At 40.7% G+C, this 22,482-nt stretch overlaps 1 protein-coding gene and 1 non-coding gene across 3 annotated transcripts in view; one reads left to right on the top strand and one right to left on the bottom strand.

Moving 5' to 3' along the window:
- LOC139296518 (extended synaptotagmin-2-like) overlaps nucleotides 1-8,590 on the bottom strand; it is a 45,691-nt gene extending 37,101 nt beyond the window's left edge. For both annotated transcript variants that reach the window (XM_070918932.1, XM_070918933.1), the window contains exons 1-2: nucleotides 8,475-8,590; nucleotides 6,915-7,302 (exon numbers count right to left, since the gene is read on the bottom strand). In XM_070918932.1, coding sequence (XP_070775033.1) covers nucleotides 6,915-7,295 — 381 coding nt within the window. In that variant the 5' untranslated portion in view covers nucleotides 7,296-7,302; nucleotides 8,475-8,590. The remainder of the gene's footprint in view (nucleotides 1-6,914; nucleotides 7,303-8,474) is intronic.
- Nucleotides 8,591-21,655: 13,065 nt separating this feature from the next.
- Nucleotides 21,656-21,728, top strand: trnar-ucg (transfer RNA arginine (anticodon UCG)). Its single transcript has one exon. It is a non-coding gene; the product is annotated as a tRNA-Arg (tRNA).
- Nucleotides 21,729-22,482: the final 754 nt, after the last annotated feature.

Below are 22,482 nucleotides of genomic sequence, written 5' to 3'. Positions count from 1 at the left end.
TCCTCAAACTGCAGAAGGCGTTGAAAGGTGCCGAAACAGGAAACCTACATGACGAGACGGTTGCTTCATCGTGACGTCTATATTTAGGCTGAGACAGAGAGAGAGAGAGAGAGAGGGGGGAGCTGTAAAAGATATGAGGAGGATAGACTGCAGCCAGGAGAGAGATCAGACCAGGGAATCTGAGTGCTCTATTGTGCTGAGGGTGGAAAGACAGAACCTTGATGTTTAATGCAATAGAGAGTCTGTAGTTAGCTACAACTGCTTCCTGCATACTTTTGTTGGGTTGAAGATGATGCATAATATTGTCAATGAATGGTATAAAAAAATTTAACTCATGCTGTCAATTAATAAAGTCAGCAGGGCTGCATAAAGCAACAAATTATACACAAAATCCATTTCTAATTTCACTGGGCTCCAGAAGAAGGTATTTGCAGACTTCCTCACATACGCACGGACCAGTCAGAAAACATTTAATTCAGACTATGCATCCACTTTCACCAGCAGATTGATGATACGTTTTTAAATTGTGTTGTTGAAAAACCGCTTTTTGCTCCATCGTTCACTGTGTTTTTACCGCATGTTTTTGTTGTGTTTTCATTATAAACCCTAGTGACAGGCTAAATCTCCCTCAGAAGACAATACAGTTTGAATACATTTGAATGGACACTGAATATTTGGCAGCATCGTGTCCCGGTCACCTCTCCGACAGTGGCAGGCAGTCAGAGTATTGGCCTGACTTCCTGTACAACTGCTGAAAACTTGTATTGAGTATTTGTAGCCAATTTTAAGATGTTTCATCATCATCATTCAGAGTATAAAAACTAGTTTTTTATTTGACATTTATCATTTAGTATGCTGCACTAAACTGTGTCAACATTAAAATGTTAAGTGCGACTAACAGCACGACTTACCATGACGTACCTGATACACAAATGTCTCTTTCTAAACCTAAAAGAAAGGTTTACCTGGAGGACATAATAGTTACAAGACAGGTGGACATTTGACTCTTTTCTGTGAAGACTTCTTCCTTTCTCATCTGCAAGCTGCTGTTTTAAATGGAATTACTTTACTTCACATGCAAAGCAGTCCAAACAGAAAGGAGTGGAGAGGAAAAGACGAGTTGCTCAAGCTCGCAGTGTATTTAATGTAATTTATTGTTGTAAAAAAATCATAGTTTAGGCACATTATTGTCTATGAAATTGGATAAAAAACAACATTTGGGCAGGGACAGGATCGACAATGAGGGTGGCTTTTATCTTTAAGGGCGTTTACATCCATGTTGAGTCAAGATTGTAGGAATTGTCTGCCTTTATATCCGACATGCCGGAAAACAGAGTTAAAAGAAAACAGACTGCAGGTAGAAGCAGGACAGAGCAGCACAAGGCCTTTCTGTTTCTCCACATTGTTTCTATTCTCTGCTGTGGAGCAGAGCCCTGCCCTTTGGCACATCAAAAGAACAGGGAAGCCCCACCCATGCCATGTCATGCGAGTACACCAGAGACGAAGAGAAGGCGGAGAGAAACAGAAAGAGACGCAGAGAGAAACTGTTGCAGCTGCAGTAGTGTAGTAACTTTCCATATCTGTTTCAAATCACGCTGTTTTAACATTTAACTGTCGACGGGAAGGGTTTAGCTGAGTCTGCCCGAACTTTTCCAGCAACACCCAGCTTCATTATAGTTTATTCAGCTTATTCATACATCCACGCCTACAGTAGGAACCGCCCAGCACAGCCATACTCCTCTGACTCAAACACTGCCATAATTCATCTGAAGGATTCCAAACCTACACACAAACAATCAATCAATAATACAGATTTGGCACTGTTCTGTTTTGCAGTTTAGTGAAAAGTTGAAAATATATGCAGTATAATAAAGATATATGTGAAAAATCAAAACTGAAAAGTTCATTTCTTTCTTTTTCTGAGCTTTCGATCTCATCTCACAGGCCACAGTTCTGCTGTTGTTGTTAATAAAAACAAAATAGAGATAACAAGTGCTGATGCAGTTCTTCAGTTAATCAATTAGTGGATCAGCTAGCTATCTTAATAATATATTTGGCTTAGCTGTTAAAAGTTTAAACTCAGTTTCACATCCTTATAGAATAAATGTGATTTTTTTAGACTTATGACATGTACTTTTATTTTCATTTTCAATATCAAACAATAAGTTGATTTATCTTAAAAGTGAGTGATGGATTGATTTAATGGTGTAAATTATGGTATAAATGGTGAAGCCCTAAATTACCTGGACCGCACCTGGGGGAGGGGGCATTACAGTACTGGCTTTCATGGTTTGGCCTGGTTCACCTTTGCTCAACTGTAATTTCTTCTGATTAGGTTAAATGTGATAAAGCAATCAGAATCAATCCAACACCAATCAGACTTCTACTACTGTCAAACACTCTCGAGTCAACTTGCAGTTGGCATTTATTGATATACTAAACATATTAAACAAGAGTCGGGGAGTCCTGATAGCCTAGTGGTTTAAGACCCAAACCATATAACCGCAACATCTTTGGTTTAATTTTAATCTTTTTGTCCCCTCACACTCTTTCCCTTCCCGTGTTTCTTGTCTGCATCACCACTGTAAAGCTATTACAGGCAAAATGCAAAAAAAAAAAAAAAAAAAAAGGGAAAAAGGAGAAGCCCTGTCTTAAGCCTGGAAAAATCCTCTAAACCCTAAAATAAATGTCTGGTAATACAGCACACTGGCCACACAAGACCTCTGTGCTACTGTGACAGAGGTCGGAAGGCACGTTTGCTGTTTAAATGCTATCTATTGAAACACTCGGCCTCTCAGTGTCTCAGTACACATTTCTGACTCTGATGCACAAATATAAGCTCTTGTGTTTAGTTCCACAGGAATGTGATTTTACAGCATAAACCTGTGGCCTACATCCTGCAGCCTGTGTACAACTTCCACACCATTAGTTTACTGACCTCATTCCTTCTCAAAAATGCTGTTGTCGTTGCCGACATTTCATCACCCCCCCCGACCCATTTACCCCACATTCATCATGCTGGATGACCTTTGTTGCTCTAAGCATAAAGTCTGATATTTTTACAGTTGCATAACTTAATTTATAAATCAATTTAACCGTAAGGAGTGCAAAGTTCAGAGTGAAATAACTTGTGTTGAAGCATGCAAACATGGCAATGTTCTCATAGAGATAAGAAATGGATAAAAGGCATTCAAACGTTTGACCACTGGCTGGTGGCTGCAGCTAATTTGAATGACGCTGTTCAGAAAAAAATCAATTATATTTCAGGTCATGCATTGCTTATCACATCAAGAGCTTGAAAGGTTGCACATAGGATTCTTACTCCGCTTATCTTTGCTCTGTTTGTCACAAACTTTATGATTTTCCAGCTTATGAGGATCAAAGGATTACAGAGCAATCGAGTGATCATGGACGGACACACAGAGTTACAGGCTGCATGAAAACAGAGACTGAACAGGCTGAACAAGCACACGTAACTGGTAATGCTGCACAAGACCAACGCTTTGTGGTGTGTGAGAATGTAAGAAGAAATTAGAATGAACAGATATAACATCAAACCAAAGAGGAGGTGCCTGATTGTATTACAGTATATCCACAGTGTAAATAGGACATCCTCATTAAATATTCACCGCCCTCAAATGTGTGTCTGAAACGCCTCTTTGGTGGTAAATAGATCTTTAAAAGCTGTGTGTGTCCAGTGATTTTCATGAACCATGGATGAGACCGTTCCTGGTTAAACTCCGCTATATAACATTACATACTCCTGAACATCAGTGAGACAACAACAACTTTATCCCTTCCTTGAAAAAAAAGCCTTTATACTTCATTATTTTTGTGTCTGACAGCAGCGCAGGAGTCATGCAGTGTCAGTGTGTCTTCACTAAGATAGAACTGTACCATTACCTGAGGCATTCTTGGCCTGTTAACTATGAGCTGCTGCCCACACTGCCTATCAAGCCTCATTCTAGGCATATTTTCTGAGAGAGCGAGCCAAGCTGCGGGCTCTCCACCAAAATCCACATTTCAGTGATCACAGTTGGTTTGCTGCTAATGCTGTGTTGCAGATGTGGTTCATTTTGTTGATTTTACATACATACAAATAGAGTGCATGTTGGCTTTGTACAGTATATGGCGTTTTATCCATTGTAAGAGCTGGGATTGGATATTAGACTCTTGGTCGGACAAAACAAGTAATTTGAAGACTTCACCTCCTGCACTGGGAAGGTGTGATGGGCATTTTCAATTTAACTATTGTACCAGCATTCATACAATAGGGCTCCTTTAGTTGCAGAGCTTTGATTTAGTCAGGAACTGCGTCATGACGACTCTCTATGAACTTTCTATGAGCTTCTAATCATTGAGTTTTGAGGTCAGTGTGACAGAGGTGAAATAGATAAAGTATCTACTGTGAAGAACAGGGACATACTGACAGCGTCTGAGTGTCTTTCAGGGGTCAAAGTTCACTACTGATTGCTTGGCTCATTACCAGAAGAACATCAATCCTTTGACATCCTTTCACTGGTTTCTCAGTTTCCCTTTAATCAGGCAAACAATGAGCTGTCAATCAGCATCGTGTGGTTTGCACATCCAAACGTCAATAGCCACTTTGTTGTAGGTAACATCTGTGACACAGACTTGGTCAAACATGCAACATAAAGACGAAAGATAAGCTTGCACAACATAACAAACATGACAGCTGCTCCATACGACTGCGTCTCTGCTTACAGCAGAGCTTTTAGCATTGGGCCCGGGGGTTGTTGCTGAGCACTGTGTTTCTCAAGGTCTGTGTGATAATGGATGTGTTGATGGGACGCTCAGTGCATGGAGGGGGCTGTGTTTGGGTCTGGCTGGCATGCTGCCATCCACTCAGCTTCTCACAGTGTTTCTGGCATCATCATCGACAATAGAAAATATTATTGCAGAAAGGAAGCATCTTCATTACAGAGGCATTGAGTCTCTGTGTAAATCTCACAAGTCTGGGAAAGTGATGAAATGTGTAGCTTCCAGGCGTGGAAATACTTCAAAGTTCAGAAACACAACAGTTCTGCCATGAAGTCTAACTTTATGATGCTTTTGACACTGTCACAGAGGTGTTAATTAGGTCATGGTGGTGTTGTACTGGACTGCATTATATTCAGGAGGTGTCTCTAATATTCTGCCCCCCCACGACCTCAATAATAAACATATACTTTAATTTACACCTTTTCGACAATGTCAACAAAAACTGAACATTATAGACTTCATAATGGTAGAATTTATGGCTGAGTTGTTGTATTGAATTGCAATAGATTGTACAGGTATACCTAATAAAGTCCATATGTCCAAGGTTGAAAGACTTATTTGCTGTTTTAAAGAAATCCTCATTAATATGCAGATACATGCAGCAAGGTGCTCCAAAATCCAATCAGGCCATTTATTCTCTAAGGGTAAATTGTGGTACAGTATAATGCAAGGATAGGGCTAACAGACAACCAGTCAAAACAAGAACAATAGGTCTTGTCAGGACACATAAAAAGATGTTATCATCTGGCGTTTTCTGGAAAAGTCAATTTCATTTATATAGCCCAATATTACAAATCACACATTTTGAGACTTGCGAAGAATTGTGTCTTTAAACCATAAGTATCCCTCTAGATATTATGTGTTTGTGGATTTCATGAAACAGATCTCTGCCAACACAGGCCAAAGGAACTCATTTTCATTTGACAAGCTCTGGTTTGCTCACATATACATCCTATGAGTACAGTACACACCCAATGGTAACCTCCATTCCTTGCATACTAGCAATTTTGTCTGGATGAGCCTGCCACATGTCAAGACCAGAGACGGAGAGAGAATGACAGCTATGTGGAAGTCATGTGGCCAGTTGGCCTCCCACTTCTTCCCACTGGTTTCTTATTGTGGCACAAGGAAACCTGATTGCACACTGACAGGCAACCACACCAAGGGGATGTATGAATACAGACAGTGAAAATTAGAACAGGTTTCATGACTCCCCTGCTTTAACAGTGCCAGCCTTGGGAGCCCCGCAGGCTCAGAGGCCATGTGTAAATTATTAATAGACGACTACAACTCCTTCGGGCGGTTAACAGGATCGAAATGATCAAAAAGAGTCCTGGAACTGATGGAGAGCTTGTGTGTCTTCAACTACAGTGCAGAACGTGTGACCTTTCCAGTGGCTATTTGTGAGACCCTCAATAACAAGCAACAAAGTTTTCTTTGTCCTGTGGATTAAAATGAAAGTGTCAGAGTATCAAGTGTCAGAGATGATTAATCTCTTTATCCCTGTTTGCCCTGGTTGTCACCATATTGATCCTCCTAGTTAAAACTGTATCTAACTGCCAAAAACTGTTAATTTTCTCTATTTGCTGCCAGCTACACTGCCCAAAAATAGCTTTTTCCACCAATAAAATGATTGCTGTATCCTATCTTATGAGAAGTTGAGCGTTAGCCACAGTTTTCAAATTCTGTATGTCTCATGTATTAAGTGTAGCTGAAGTTCCCAATGCAGTTTCAACACTTAACACGCAAGAGTTTGGAAAGATAACCACAAACCCAAACAAGGAAATGACAGGGTACTGGTCTGATCCTTTCATTTGATTCGATGTGGGAAAGAACTGAAAAGGGTGTGAGCTGGGGTGTTCTGTCTGCTGTGATTTGTAAAGTAAGTAGGATTGTACTAAATCCCATCGCCACAGGAAAATCAGTGGGAAGACATTACATTTCGGCCATGACAGGGAATTAAGTTATCTCTATCAGCCAGTTTGGCAGGAAAACAGTCAATGTTGACATCCTATACTTGTTGTTGGCTGGAAGAACACCCAAGGGAAGGGTGATGCTTGGAACAGAGTCAAAATACAAAGCAGTAATGACAAGATAGTGTAAATACCAGGAATGTAATAATGAGGACTTACCCATGGTGGCAGCTCAGCAGTAGGCACACTTTGCTTCACTGCTTTCTCCTCATGCTCCAGGAATGCTAAGGCACGGTTTATCCTGTAGTCTTTATTGCCATGGTTTTTCCTCCAATAGAACAACATGGCGAGTCCAATCAGAACCCAGCTAAAGCTGAACTCAAAGTATCCCAAGACGTAGATCGGGAAGATGATGGCGAAAGTCTTGCCGAATTTAATCCACATTTGGGTGACATCTGTCAGAGACGACTGCGGCTCTTCGTCCAGCTCTTCCGGGGACAGAGGTGGGTCTATGGTGGGGCTCACTGGGCTGCTGGGTGCTGCAACAGGTCCGTTCGCCCTGACACCTGGTCCCGCCGAACCCTCCATCCTGTTACTCATTTCCCCACTGGAAAGACATTTTTGACCGACATGTACAGCAAATGTCAGTGTCTTGTCTTACACAGCAGCTTACAAGGTTACAATTGTTTCATCACTGCAGAGCAGATTTTTATCTCCACAGGTCAAAGTTCAAACAGTTATACCACAGACATGCTTTAGTTATGCCCTAGGGGATAAAACAACAAGCATGACAAAGAATCAACAAGCTAACTATTGAGCCTCATAAATGTACCATTGAGATGTATCTGTGTGTTACTAGTTTATTTGACTAGTGCTAACACTAAAGTGTAATAACAGCATACTGGGTGGGAAAATGTATGAAAAATATTTCCCTTCCTGTGAACCATAGACCCCCCAAAACGACTTTCCATGTTACAGTAATCTCCCTTCAACAAGTGGGCAGTAAAAAGTTGGTAACAAATGACAGATTAAATACAACAAACTGATCCACATTAGACCAAAGATTACTTCATTATTTTAGATGTATACTACATGAAAATACTATTCGATTAGTCAACAAAATATTTTCACAGCTTATACTGCATATAGCATCATATAGCGTTAAGCTGCTGGCTGAACTGTCATTCCAGTGTCTGCCCTCTTGTATGGTGAGGACGTCATACGAACTTCGTATGCAAAAAGTCATTTTTTTCATATCTTTACTAAATTGGAAAGAGTACGAACTTGAAAGATCGGAACTTACTACATACTGCGAAGCGTTTAGAAGTACTCTTCAATTCGGCGCGTATCAAAAGCACCTACACACAATGTTTTAGTAGTATTTCAACTTTGAAAAGTGCCTCAACGGTTTTCCCCGCAAGCTTCTACCACCAAAACACACCGTTGGGGATTGCAACGTCAAGTGTGAAGCGGTTAGGAGATTAGAGGTTCTACTGAAATATATGTCGTTAGGTTTTGTTGTATATATGCCGAATTGAAGACCGCCGACTACTAAATCCAAAATTTACTTCAGTCACTGGTGACGGTGTGTAAAATTTTATCGGTAAGCACAACAACTCTTAACTGCCGGATCTTTTGAACGGAGTCTGTCGTGACGTCCTCTCCAAAAAGTGACACGTATCGGTGCTAGGACTTCACCACCAGCACTGCGTAAACCAAACACCAGCGAAAATACAACTTCTTCCTCTGTATTCAGCGCTGAGCGAGAAACACACTCACCGGTATCCGCCTGCGACATTCGCTCTTCCCTGAAAAATAAACTAAAATTCACTCCACCAGCCCAGTCCACTGCATGACGACCAGGTAAAGTCCGACAACCCTCTCTCCCCTTCAGCACACCCTACTGTGAGGGCGACCAGTCAGCCTCAACCAGCCTGCAGGAAACTGTCATCGCGGGAAAGGGATCAGCCTCCGACAGGGAGGGAGCTTCAAAACACAAACACAGCAGCGGACCCGGGCGCCATCTTGTGGCGGGAAAAATGGTTTCTTTTTCACTGTCAAGGTTTTACAAACATGGAAATCGGTTTTAAACCGTCTTTTCAGAGTTTTAATGGTAATCTAGCCCGGGCTTGACAAGTCTAAATACAATATTTATATTTTATCTAGACCTCGGGTTCAATGTAGGCTAATATGGATGGAGAAAAAGCAGTGACATCGCCCTCTTTCTCTTGCTCAGAATCAGAAATACTTACATTGAAAGTAAAATTGTGTGTGTGGGGGGGGGTTGGGGGCATGGTGAGTCCTTGTATTTTCTATCGTATAGAGGTCAAATTTAAATATATCAATCTAAAAACAGGCTACTGCAGTCAGCCTGTGAGATATTAATCATGTTTAGTAGAACTTATGTAATTTTGATATGGCAGATGGGATGCCAAACTTGCATCATACTGTGTCTTGTCTGGTGAAAATAAGAATCAAAATTATACGACATGTGATCAGTGGACTTCATGTATTCCTCCTCCACCACTTGGCCACTCCCTTACAAATACCATCAGGGTGCTAACCTTTGACCTCTGACCATTTCATCCTATTTGTTGCTTGTGATGTCAAAGCTTAATCTACCGTTGACCTCGCTGTAATTTCAGGGGCATACGTAAGCTAGTCAGGTGTTTTAAGATAATTTAGTAGTTAAGAAATTAAATTAATATAAATTAATTTAGAATAGATTTAGGGCAGTGTGTGGACCGTCAGACCGTTAAGTGTGCTGTTGATACAGACTTGGATAGCAGAGTTTGCACAGAGGGAACTTCCCCACTAGATGTCATGGTAATGTTTGTCAAATGAAGCATCACAGCTGACTTGGAGTATAAATCAAAGACAGTGAATTAAACTAACCATCCAGTGACAGTTGATATAAAGTCATGAAACAGGCTGTAACACTTCAGAAAATAGCATATGTTGCCTGGTAATAAGGAGTCTTGTAGTCACTACAGAATAACAATGAACTGTAATTATATAGTTGTTTTGTAGTTTACTAAGAAGAAACTCAACTCAGCAAAAAGGGAATTTAGTAATTGTGCTCATAACAATCGCTTACCATTTTTAAACGAACCGTGCAATGTTTCGCAAAGTTGTTTAGTTTGATGTTATTGGGTTAAAGGAAGAGAAAGTTAAATGTGTCAATATGGAAATGCTCAGGCAAGCATCTAAAATAAGATTCAGTCTTATGTAATAGTTATTTAAATGAGATGTATGAAGTTATGATGTTGTAACCTAAAGAACATTCTCTTTGTTTTTGCTGTATTGAAAATATATTAGTTACAAAATGTATTACAGCTTAACTGAACTGTGAATTTTGTAAATTGTTATGTTGTTAAGTTTTTCCTCCTGTTGCACTCACTGTAAATCCCTCTGGACAAGATAATCAAGATAAATGCCTGCGGTGGTGAATGGAAAATGGAAAATGGTCTTTCCTTACATGTCATATCTTCATCCGTGCCCACTTTTCTTCATTGCCTACTGTTTGCTATTCAAGACATTCCTGTAGGTTAATTAGATTAGCTTGGAGTGGTCCCGGTCTCGCTGTCGGACTCCCACAAGTATTTTGATGATTGGATGCATCACAGCCCATTTTGAATCTGGGTCAAGAGCAACGTGTCACAAAAGACCAAAGTAAACTGAGACGTTACTAACGTAAAGTAATCATTACAAAAAGAACGACAAAGGTTTATCTTGTAGGACAAATGCAGCCTACATTATAACACTGCTAAGATCATTATTTTCATTTAATTTTCTCTCCTTTCTCAAACTGTGCAGGGTAATGACAGAGAGAGGGATGATGATGATGAGGAGGAGGAGGAACAATGTGCTTCCCAATGTGAGGGCGGGAGAAGAGCAATTTGCAAAGCCACAGCACCGAGGCAATCATTTCCAGACTGTTCAGGTAAGAGAAAAGAAAGAACTGAACGCTTAAAGTTCCTTTACAGACACGTTTGACAACTGTAAAAATACATACAGGCATCATAGTCTGCAGAGTTTATGCATGTTTGTTTAAAATCCCAGCAGCACCTTGACTACTTCTTCTGTCTTTATGATGCGTCCAACAAGTCCTCCAATTTAAAAGACATGATACGTTACCCTGACCCCCCCTGCCAGCAGGTCTGATCGGACACGGTTATGGTTGAGGTTAGGATCATAAATGACCTCCCAACGTTTTGTTGACCCATCCAACAACCCTGACCCCCTCCTTCTGCTGACTTTGTGGCTCTGTAACATGTCTCACTGCTTTTTTCTTTGCTCCTGATGAAGAGTTTGCCGTAACGACTGATGCTATCATGCTTTGATGAATAGAAAGCGTTAAGAAAGAAGCACATAGCTTGGTTCAGGCTCAAAGACAGAAGAAATTATACGCTTACAATTGTAATTCTACTAAACTCTGTGTTTGCTCAGCCCGGTGGTTCGGTTGGCAGGGGTTGTTGTTTTGACCTTATGCAGCAGCTTTAATCCAAAAAACTGAAGAAGATAAACCCTGAAAAACTCTTTTCTGATATCAGATTGCTTCATTTATATGTTAAACTGCCTGTCAAGGGGGACGCCGCCTGGAGCCTCATGCAGCGTTTCAGTTTCTTAACTGTCACTTTTTTCATCCCTCTTGAATTTGCAGGCGTGATAATATTTTGGCCTGTGTGGTGTTTTCATAAAAAGTTGAATAAGCAACTTCAAAAAAGCGTTAAAAGCACATCCACTTTCTCTGTGCTGAAAATTCAATAAATAAGCAAATATCCCTTTCACGCATAGTGGTCACTACAGTGGACGGCTATTCAAAAGCCGTTTTCTTGAATATGCATGGGTTTTAATGGTATAGTTGCACATCAACCACCACAGTGGACGCTAGTGCGTCATCCCATACACTGCCACCCACTGGCCAGCCGTTGTAAGCGCAACACAAATGTCTCAAAACCAAGATGGCCAACGGAAGGCCAGAAACGCTGAGCAGCTCGGAAACACCTTGCCAGTCCTTCTATAGTAGGAGACCCTTGCAGGTAAATAAAATTTGGTAACATCAAGTAACAACTAAGGAGTAAAACAATTGTTAAAATTTCCATTTTATTCATTGGTGTGTTAAATACATATTTCTTCAGTTGAAAACTCAAACGCATGCTGTCCACCCGAGTGGACATGTGAAGAAGGTTGTCATAATTCATGCATGAAAGGGATATATTTGGTTTTATCCATTCTCAGTACATATGCATGACGCTTGTGTCATCTCCATCAGACCGTGATTGGCCCCCACACAATTGAACTGCGCTTGTACATCTTAAACACAGATCTCAGAGAAGCACAGAGAAACGTTTCCCATTCTGCAGAAGAATGAGAAAGCAGCTTTTCCGTGACAAACTCACACATTCTGTACATCAATTTGTACGATCAAAGTCTATCAGGTCTTTAAAATTCCTCCTGAAGAGTAATATGCCATTGTAGAGGGACCTGATAATATGTTTTTAACTGTCATTTGAGCGAACCGACTGTTGATTCCTGGTGATTTGAAGACTTTGGCTTGCTGTTCAGAGAGTAAAAAACTGCATTTTCATTATTAATATGAGCAATTCTAGATGTTTAGCCGGGGTTGGATATCATCATTGATAGAGGAGAAGAGGAGACTTTAATCAGCTTTAATAAGATATGAGGAATAAGAATGATGCCCTCACATTAATGTGGATGTGCTGAAAACAGACAGCACTCCAATGTACTCTGTACCTGTAACTGGTCGTCCACTGATCATTAAGCAGAAAAAATATATTTATTCTAATAACTGCTTTTTAACAAGTACTTGATAAAAGTTGCTCTGCAAACAGCATTTGCAATCTGCAGCATCTGCATGCGGAAAAACTACAGTGTGAAGCTTTGGTTGGTTTAATAGAAAGGACGAGTTGCAGTGTACAGATGTGTGTACATTTCAGCTATAGCAGTGCTGTGTTTTTAGCCTTCACTTCACACCAACCTGTCACTGCATTTAAATGTTCCACCGCTGTCTGTTTCCAGATAAAAACGTTCTGTGAGGTTCTTAATAACGAGAAGATGATGTGCTCTCAAAACCAGATTACACATTAAAATGGCCAGTAAACCCACACACCTGTATTATGTATGCAGTATGGTCATACAATATATGAAGTGTACATTACTGTATGTAGAGACCATATACACTATGTTATATATGTAAATCTTATATATTCACTTTAGGAATCCCTATTCTACCCATTGTACTTGCTAGTTTAAAAATTGGATCCATATAAATATCTACGTTTCTACATTGACGAACACGTGTTCTAGCTGAATCAGTGGGTAGAGTTTTGGGAAGAATCATTGGTAAAAGTAAAGTTCAAGCTTGTGTGTGTCCTGTGCTTGATTATAAACAGTGCAATTTACGGTGGCCCTTAGAGCTCAACACACTGCAGCTTAAGAGAACGCACGCAAAAAGACAAAACACAAGCAAAAAAACAAAACAAAAACAAAGTGGAATACAAACTTAACAGCATGATGAGTCCTCCCAACTGTCGTAAAGGGACGGATGTCCAAAATCATTAACGGTGCGTGCTGTGTGGGCTTGTTAAAATTAGATGTCTTGTCCCCACACATTATGACCTGCTCCATTCACCAACGCGGCACAGAAGTTGACAACGTGTCTCCTAGCAACAGCAGCTCCCAGATGTCAGTCAGCCGCTGCCATGGGAACCACCCACCCAGAGGAATTAAACTTACATGCTGTTTCCACAAATATGTGCAAAACTGTTGTCCTGCGAAGAGTGTAAAAATGTGCACAATAGCTGCAGTAGTTTACTGCGTGTTTCCTGTTTTCTACTCAGAAAGTGAGAGGAGTTTAAATGTCAGTTCGACTTCAAAGGCAGGTTGTGGGTTGTCAAGGGGCTATCTGAGTGTTTGGACTCAGACTTCACAGTTGGAGTCATACAAGCAAACCCTAGTTTGACCCAGCGCCCTGTTGTTCTGCTCGGACTTCAGCCATTGTGGGGGAAACGTGTTTCACAGGGCCTCTGTTTAGCTCCCCTTGTCTGGACAGAAGAAAATGTGGTGGGGATTAAAAGAAGCCTGGATTGCAGCCATCGGTTTAGTGATAATTAAAGAACTGTGAACGGCAGGCGGTGAGCACCACGGGCCAATTAACTACTAATGTAAACAAAAAGCAATTATGTTTTAGCAAAGTATTTTATAAGATAAATGAACGAGGACTGTTGTAAGGAACGAATAATGAAGATTTCAGAGGAGGTGGGGGTGGGGGGGGGGGTGGCCACTGAAAACCGCTGTTTGCATCCCATCTCCAACTGAGATGTCAACTCTGTTTTCTAAGTGTGACCATGATCTCTTTATCACCTTAAACAAGTAGCTACTAAACTACCTTAATCCTGCAATAACTGATTTTCTGGCCTCTTGGGGGCAGCAGAAACAAGTTGTGAACACAACATTGACATAATGTTTTATTGTTTTTGAGTTGCTATGGTGACTCTTTACGTTGTCACGTTTCTTTTGATAGATTGTCATTAAAAAGCTGCTTTAAGGTGAGATTGTTTTGTCAACTGCTGTTTCCAAGGTCAAGACTGAACCTTGACCCTTAACTTTTCAGCCTGCATGGATGAGGAGCCAACATCTACAATTTCCATTACAACTGAGCGAATTCCCTCTCCTGATGAAGATCATTTATTTGGTCTCATACTGGTTGTTTTGTAAGGCAATGATTTTCTTCATATGCTATGAGGACCTGAAAGCACTGGAGCCAGAGGTCAAGACTGTCATGAAAATGAATCTAGGAGAGGATTCATGCTTTCTGGTGAGATCTCTGGTGAAATGACAACAAAGTTCAACAATTACCCAGTGCAGAGTTCATGTAGGAATCTGACTAATTGTCGCCTCGCTGTGATGTACTGAAGGACATAATTCAGTGCACCAAATGGGATTGTATTGTTTGAGGTACAAACTGTTCCACGTTATTGACGACAGCCCTGTAGAGCCGTGGAGGATTGGACAAAGTCAAATTATTTAATCGTTGCACAGTGGTATTGGTATTTCCAGACAACTTCAATGGTACACATTGGAAGACAGAGGAAGACTCACACCTACAATTCAAACTGCACTAATATTTGCTGTGCGCAAATATTAGTGCAGTTTGAATTGTAGGTGTGAGTCTTCTTAGTTCATTGTCCACTCTCCATGTACTTCTGTGTATTTACTTTGTTTAAAACCTTCCTTCTCTCAGTCAGTCTCAATTATTCTGCTGTGAGACGACCCCCAAAGCAATTTCCTAAGCACTCTAGTCAACATTAAAACCTTTGGATGACAGAAGAATCGTTTGTTTGAACTTTAGTCCAACTGTCTGAAAGTCTGCTTTCTATCATTTCTCGCCTTTGAACAGCAATAGTTGTTCCATCTGTTGGGTGTCAGTGTGTTCAGACCAACAAAGCGAGACCTTCTTCATTTTACAAATGAAAAGTTGAATTCATGAGCAGTAAAACCTTCCTTCGCTCTGTTCAGTACACACCAGCCTGTCTTGCTGTGGTATGACCAGTAGCTCATGGTGGCCAACCTTAGGTAGATAATGCTTTCTTACCGACATGACCGAGTCAGTTCACTGACTCCGTGACCGTGACTCTGCTTGTATTTCAAGTTGTGACTCGGTTTCCTGCGACGGAAGCTGGTAACGACATATCACTTTGCTCGTTCTCTACAACACAATAAACATATAATCATGTTATTGTGTGTAACAATACCAAAATGGAAATATTAAAGTATCCATTTAGACAAGTATAACAGGCAGTAAAGCCGTTTAATTTTGGTTCACGTCCTTCAAATCGGGCCATTTGATTTCTAACGTCTGATTGGATTAGATTGGATTGGATTGGAAGTTAAATATCTCTGCAGCTCAAAGGGCTTTACATCAAATTGTAACATTTTAGAAAATTAGACAAGTTAAAGGTGGAAAACACGGCAGAAAAATAAGAATATAAATAAAAATGAAAGTAAGGTTTCAATAAAAACAAACATTTAATGCTGCAGTGGTCTATGGCCTAAGGCAATACAGTAATTGCATTTCTACTTGTGACCCTTCATAACAGGTTGGGGCTGTAGTCTGGATATGAGTTGTAAGCAAGAGTTATTTTCCTTCTCACTTATTTCATTTAAATAATTTTTAAAGGCCTGAAGAGGTAAACGTGTCCAATATGTCACAAGAAAAGAAGAGAAGTTAGAGGGAAAAATCTTTTGTGCAACAGAAGTATTGGATGATCCCTCAGAAATTTGCTTGGGACCTATTGAGGGGTCCCAGTCCACAGTTTGGGAACCAATGACCTACAGCAATGTTGGTAGTACAGAAGGAGGGACAGTCAATTGCACAGAAATGCGCAATCAAAGTTTTATTTTGAAATTCGGCACCGGAAGTGTGTGTGTGCGGGTGAAGGCGGCTGCGGGCAGCTGATCTCTGCTCAGTCAGCTCTGTGGAAGACACCGGATCCAGGACATCACCGGCTTTCTCTGCCTTTTTTCTTAATGCGGTCGTGTTTTTTTCCACAGTCATGGATTTAACGGAGGGCTGGGATCCTGTGAGCCGGGCGGGAAGGTCCGAAGAGGAGTTTAAATAACCGGAGTGTCTCCCGTTAGGACAGCTGGCGAGTGAAGATGAAAAGTTTGCTCTTCTTCACCTTGTGCTTCTCGACGTGTCCGCTCGCGGTGAGCCCCCCTGTCTCAAAATATTACTGAATATTAATAACGTTTTCAAGCTCAGACTCTGACCCTGCACACCTTGACTCAAGGTGGCGGGAGGGGCAACAACTACTTTACAGTCTTATTGATGATATTCTAACTTTATTCTAACCTTTTTGGTACAAAGTTGGAAGGTCTCATGATCTAAACAATCTGAATAGTGTCATTAATCATCGCCGGTACAGGACTTAGTCGAGCTAATTATTTTCATCATCAGTTAATCACCAATTTGTGAAGAATTGTTGCCAACTAATTTTCTGTCAGTTGGTTAATCATACATCGGCTAATTGTTGAACTGTGACTATATTTTATAATTTATTGTAATTAATTAATTGTAATTTTTGTTTCTACTTGAGGATTAATCTGAAGCTGAATCAATCAATTAAATAGAAATTTAATTAAGCAACTATTTTGATAGTCGATCAGTCGTTTTTAACGTTCCCCCAATTCCAGCTGCTCAACTGAGAGGATTTGCTGCGTTTTTCTCTCTCATGTGATCATAAACTGAATATCTTGTCCTCGGGCTCTGAAGACGTTTGTTTTCTGACATCTTATAGACAAAGTGATTAATTTATGAATGGAGATATTAATTGGCAGATTAATACATTATTAGTTTCTGCAGGGAATAAACATCAGGGCAGCTGCCTTCGAGCGTTTCTCTTGATTCATTAAGATCATTTGTGGAAATAATCTCTCACCGTTGGTTGTTTTCGTCGAGACTTCCTCCCGCTATGATCCCACTTATTCTTTCAGCCTCTCGCACATAATCTGCGCCCTTTTCCCGTGTTGATCCACCTCACAGGATAAACACTGCTCTCTCTTCCCATAAGCCTCCTTTGACTAAAAGCAGACTGGGCTGTCAAAATGTTCACATCACCCAAAACAAACGTGAGGGTTTAATTATCTAAGTGACCAACGAGCCGCGAGTACACAAAAGGCTTTCTGTCTTGCCCACTTATGTTCTGGCAGGGATTCAGTGTATGTCTTGCTCAAGGGCACCTCAGAAGGATGGATGGATACTGATATCAGACTGGATCGTTTGGTTCAGTTTGGCCATAACACATTCACAACAATTTTTAAAATTTAGATGTTCCTTTATTCTCACACTAAATTCCCAATAAAGTCAGTGGAGTTTGGTGTAAATGCTTCATACATGAACAAAATGAGAAAATCTTAGAATAGAGCCTGAATCTACGCGACAAGATGCTTGTTTAAAGCAGTACACCAATAGGAAATATTATAATACATTATGCGATAGACATTTTGCTTTACTGTTAAAACCGAGGTAGCTATCCAAGCTAGTTATCTCCATCAGTGACAGATCGTTTGATCTATAAACGGTTAATAAATTTGATTTCTAACATTTACTATCCTCCTAAGACCCAAGCTCTGTCTTAATTTCTCTTTGCTATTTGGGCTTATTGGGACCTGATAAGTATAAAAACTAAGCATCATCTGTTGACATGATGTGGTTCCGCATACGGGGACAATTTTGAATTTCCATATAAGCAGAATTAAGTATTATGGTATAACCCGAAATGTGATGTCCACGCATGTGGATGCCAGGTCTTAGGAGGCTATATCCCAATACAGGTGTGTGGGAATCTTTGGGAATCTCTCTCATTTTGATTCTCGGTGTCTCGAGTTTAATTCAGAATCGACTCTCGATTCCAAATAAATTCAATGATTCAATAAACAGAAAAGAGTTTTTTTTTAGTCTTTCTCTTTTTAGTCCATTGAATTGCAGTCTGAAACATAACTGGCAGTTGATGGAAGTGAACTGCAAACATCTTCTGTCTTCTGTCTACACAGGAATGAATGTCTTCAGGTCTGTGTTCAGAGTAACGAGGCTCTGTGCTGTTAGGTAACGTCATGTCTCCAGCAGTGGAGACGCCCTCGTCAGTACCGGAGAAACACCTCTTTATCTACAACACTGTACTTTTGGGGGGGGGGCGTGTGAACAGAGACAGGCGGATGGATAAACATGTGATAACAGAGCAAAAACAAGAAGAGCTCCACTCTCAGCAAAGCCTGAAGTTGCAAACTGCCATAGACTTACATAGAATTAACACGTAATTATAAGGTGATAATTAAGAGTTGAAGAGGTATTTGCTTCTGTACTGGCTGTCTTCCTTAATTTGCCCCCGTGTATGCTCCAGTCTGTGCATGTTTTGCACCAGAGGACAGCAGAGACTCAGGTGTGAACAGGCTCCAGGCCACAGTGACATATTATGTCACATATTATATTATCTGTCTGAACGTGGGCTGCAGGATGGCAAGATCCAACTCAGAACACTGGATTTTAAGCACAAACTCAGTTACTAGAAATGCGTACGCAGCATGAGCAGAGGAGGGGCTTGTGTGGAAAACTTTTACACCACTATTGTTCTGGCTCCAGGCGTGTCTGTGTTGATTGTATCTGATAATATTTGGCAGAAAATGCCTGGAATCAGCTGCAGCTGAAGACTCTTAGACAGCAGTGTTTCCACACATCTGCTAGATGTGTGTTTTCATTCAGGAGAGAGATATTTTATTTGTCATCATTTGAGTTCTGAATCACTGAAGAAACTCACTAACCTTAAATAATCATTTAAGGTATAATGAATTTAAGCTGAAGTAAATAAAAGCAGATTTCAGTGACATGTTTTCCTTTGAACATTAATGACATATTTGCATTAATGTCCAGGGGAACAACAGCAATACATGTCATTCAAGCTGCACGACGCAGAAGAAACTTCTGGCATGTGCATTGAATAAATAGTTCTGCCGTGCCATATCCAGCTTTAATACACCCAAACTATCTGCAGGAAATCCATGTAAGAAGACATCAAAGCCCACACTGTTTGACTGACAGGTGATGTCTTGCAAGTGCGGAGCCGAAACAACGATGACGCAATTCAGCGATTAAAGAATACAGCCTGAAAACGAAAAAAAAAAAAAAAGAAACCAAAAGAATCTCAGCGGTTTCCATTTTAGGATAATCTCTTCATGCCACTCCAGGAAGACAGCCTCCCTCAGCAGTGTGCTGCATGTATAATGCCTTTCACCTGTTTTAGGGTTAGCTTGATTTGCACCTGACATCTATTCATTCATTAATTTCACCAATTTCACTTCCAACAGAAAATTTCACACAAGAAATCCTCTTAAAACTACCAATACACACACGTTACTTGACCAAAAAAGAACAGACAGAAGAAAAACGAACTAATGAAAGTAAAATAAACTACACAGCTCAAGGACTCCAGAGGGCCTTGCCAAATCACCCCCCCGCCCCCCGTCCTGTTAACAACATTCACTGCACTGCAGCGACTCTCCCTCTGTCGTGACTGACGGACCATGAACCCTCCGACACTCATAAGTCGCTGCCTGTGCTGCGATTGTGAGTGCACGTTTCAATTTCCATTCAGATTTATTGTTTTAATGTTGATTTGGAAACCGCTGGAAACAGTTTCAAAGAGCAAGACAGGAAGAAAATAAAGCAATTTAAATTCTAAATTCAAACTTTCGGATGCCAAGAATCAATGGCAGTGTGTGTATGTAAGACCGGCTCTTTACAGCCTGCTGTTCTCATCTTGTAGTTTGCTTACTGGCCAAACAAACTGTCGGCATAAGGTGTATATATCTGTGTATAGATCATCTGGTAATCGTGGAAATAAGTTAAACCAGAGGTGTGTTGAGGGACGTCATCACTAATGCTGTGCAACGAATGAGTTAGTCGTGTTTACAGCTCTTGGTTCGTTTGCAATAAGCCAGTGTGAGCACGAACCGTGGTCCTTGGTCCAGACCAAATGAACTGAACTACATGTGAAAGAGACCCAGAGACCTACAGGATCCGCTGGTATTAAATCATAAAGAGCGCCTACATAGACAACTGGCAGAGCTGATAGAGGACAGCAGGGCGGATGAGAGCAGGTATCTCCACCTCCACAGGGATCAACAGGAAGCTTCGGCATCTACAAAACCTACACCGCACCCACACTATTATGCTCACAGTGCAGTCAGGCAATAATTCATCCTATTAGTTGCTTATGAACCGAATTCTACCCTTTTAACGTTACCTTTCAGCAGCGAGGCATCAAGGCATCAATACAAAAGTATATAAAATCCTAACGCCCACTTCAGCAGTGATCCAACCTACACACACCTCCTCTAATGACAAACATCAAAAAGGGGAAAAATAAGTCTAAAATACTGCCTCAAGCTTATATTTCTCCAAATAGACATAAGATTTAAGTAACTCTTTGAAGTTTTATCACCATAACATCTCACTGAAATATGTAAAACAAACATGCCCAGCCTCACAGGCTTTTAGATAACGGTCGCCTGCTCAAACACAACTGATGTTCAAATGGTCGTCATGCATCTTTTCTCGATTTAACAAGACACACTTTGTAGAATAGAGCGGACAGTAATTGATATATGAGAAACAGCAATATAAAGCTGCATCAATCATGTGAGGATGCGAGGCACCGGATACATTGATGTGGCCATGAATACGTTTATTCATTTGACGCTTTTTTTCCAAAGCGACGTACCAATGAGGTACAATCCCAGCCGGTGAGCCGGATGCTGTGAGCTGCACCTTAATGTATTTATTTCAGGCGATAATTGTGGTGCTTGTGGAAATGTATTGATTTATCACAGCCAGGCGGTGTGGTGAGTTTTCTGCCAGCCTTGGAATGGTGAAACTCTTTTAAGTGTCGCATGGTGGTTGAGATAAATGTAAAGCTTGCTTGTGTAAGACATTACGCAGTGAAAGTGTACGCACAACTTGGTTGTAACTGTTTTAGCGACAACTTTTAAGATGTGTGACACGCACAGAGATGTGTTAAAGTAAGAGTTTAACATTTTGTGTTTTCACTGGGAGCTACGTGATGAAGCTTTTTCTTGACCAGCAACAGTTTATCTGAGACTGACGACAGAATGAGTCATTTCAGCAAATGCCCCAAAAATGCCTTAAAGTTCAAGTGACAAAGCCCTCCAGCGGCTGTCGTAATTATGACCGGAGCAAAGGAGGAAGTCAGGTGACGGGGGCCCGGAGGTGGTCACACCTGACTGTACTTTCAAATCCTGGCTTAATTCTTGAACAGACTTTTTTTCATATGCAAAGTAAAGGCTTTACAGTTTAAGCAATTTCCTCTCCGCTGTTGTTGCCATGGTACTAACAGTGCCAAGGTCTTGGTTTTAATGAATCAGACCATGTGGCCTAATGGACAAGGCGTCTGACTTCGGATCAGAAGATTGAGGGTTCGAGTCCCTTCGTGGTTAAGCTGTGAGTGCTTTCTTATACCGATACCAAGCTGGAAGTTGGTCGCCTGTCCTGGTTTATTTCAGGAACAAATTTGGTAAAAAAAATCCACAAAATAAACATGACTGAACATGCAGAATGTCTCCATTGTTTTACTGTCCCTGATTTATTAGGGGAAAAAGGAACAAGAGCAGGCCTGTTAGCATAGTGGATAGAGGTGCTAATAATGCCAAGGTCATGTGGTCAACCCTGGCCACTGACCATTTGTTAAATAAATGAAGGTGTCTGCATTGTCCTGATGCTGCTCACATGCTAACAGAGTGCTAATATTAAAGCTTTCCCCTCCACCAACGCCAAGCTGGGAAGTGGTCACACCTGACTGAAGTACCAAAACTGGCCCAGTTCTGTACTGGTTTAATTCTGGAACAAATTTGGTAAAAAAAAAAAAAGAAAAAATGAAAGGCCTTTCTAAATGGATGGTGTTCCTGTCACCGCCAACTGGTAGCATCCGTATTTTCATTATGTTTTCATCACAGAGTATCTAAAATATACTGACCGGGTCACCATTTGGTCATCAAGCCATTAAAGTTGCCCACATTACATATATGTTTTAATCTCAGTGAGAGTAAGGTTCATTATTCTTTTCAAACGGAGGATATTTTGAAAAGCTGTTTGTTGTCTTTGTATTTAGGCCACAGAAAGCAGCGAGGCATAACCCATTATGATTAAGCATAGTGCTGCAATTTCTCATGTGCAGTTTCTTACCAACAGTTC

The sequence above is a fragment of the Enoplosus armatus genome, chromosome 14, assembly GCF_043641665.1.
Source record: "Enoplosus armatus isolate fEnoArm2 chromosome 14, fEnoArm2.hap1, whole genome shotgun sequence".
In the NCBI taxonomy this organism is placed as follows: domain Eukaryota; kingdom Metazoa; phylum Chordata; class Actinopteri; order Centrarchiformes; family Enoplosidae; genus Enoplosus; species Enoplosus armatus.
Note: the sequence above shows the minus strand (reverse complement) of the source record. Positions and strands in the feature narration are given on the sequence as shown.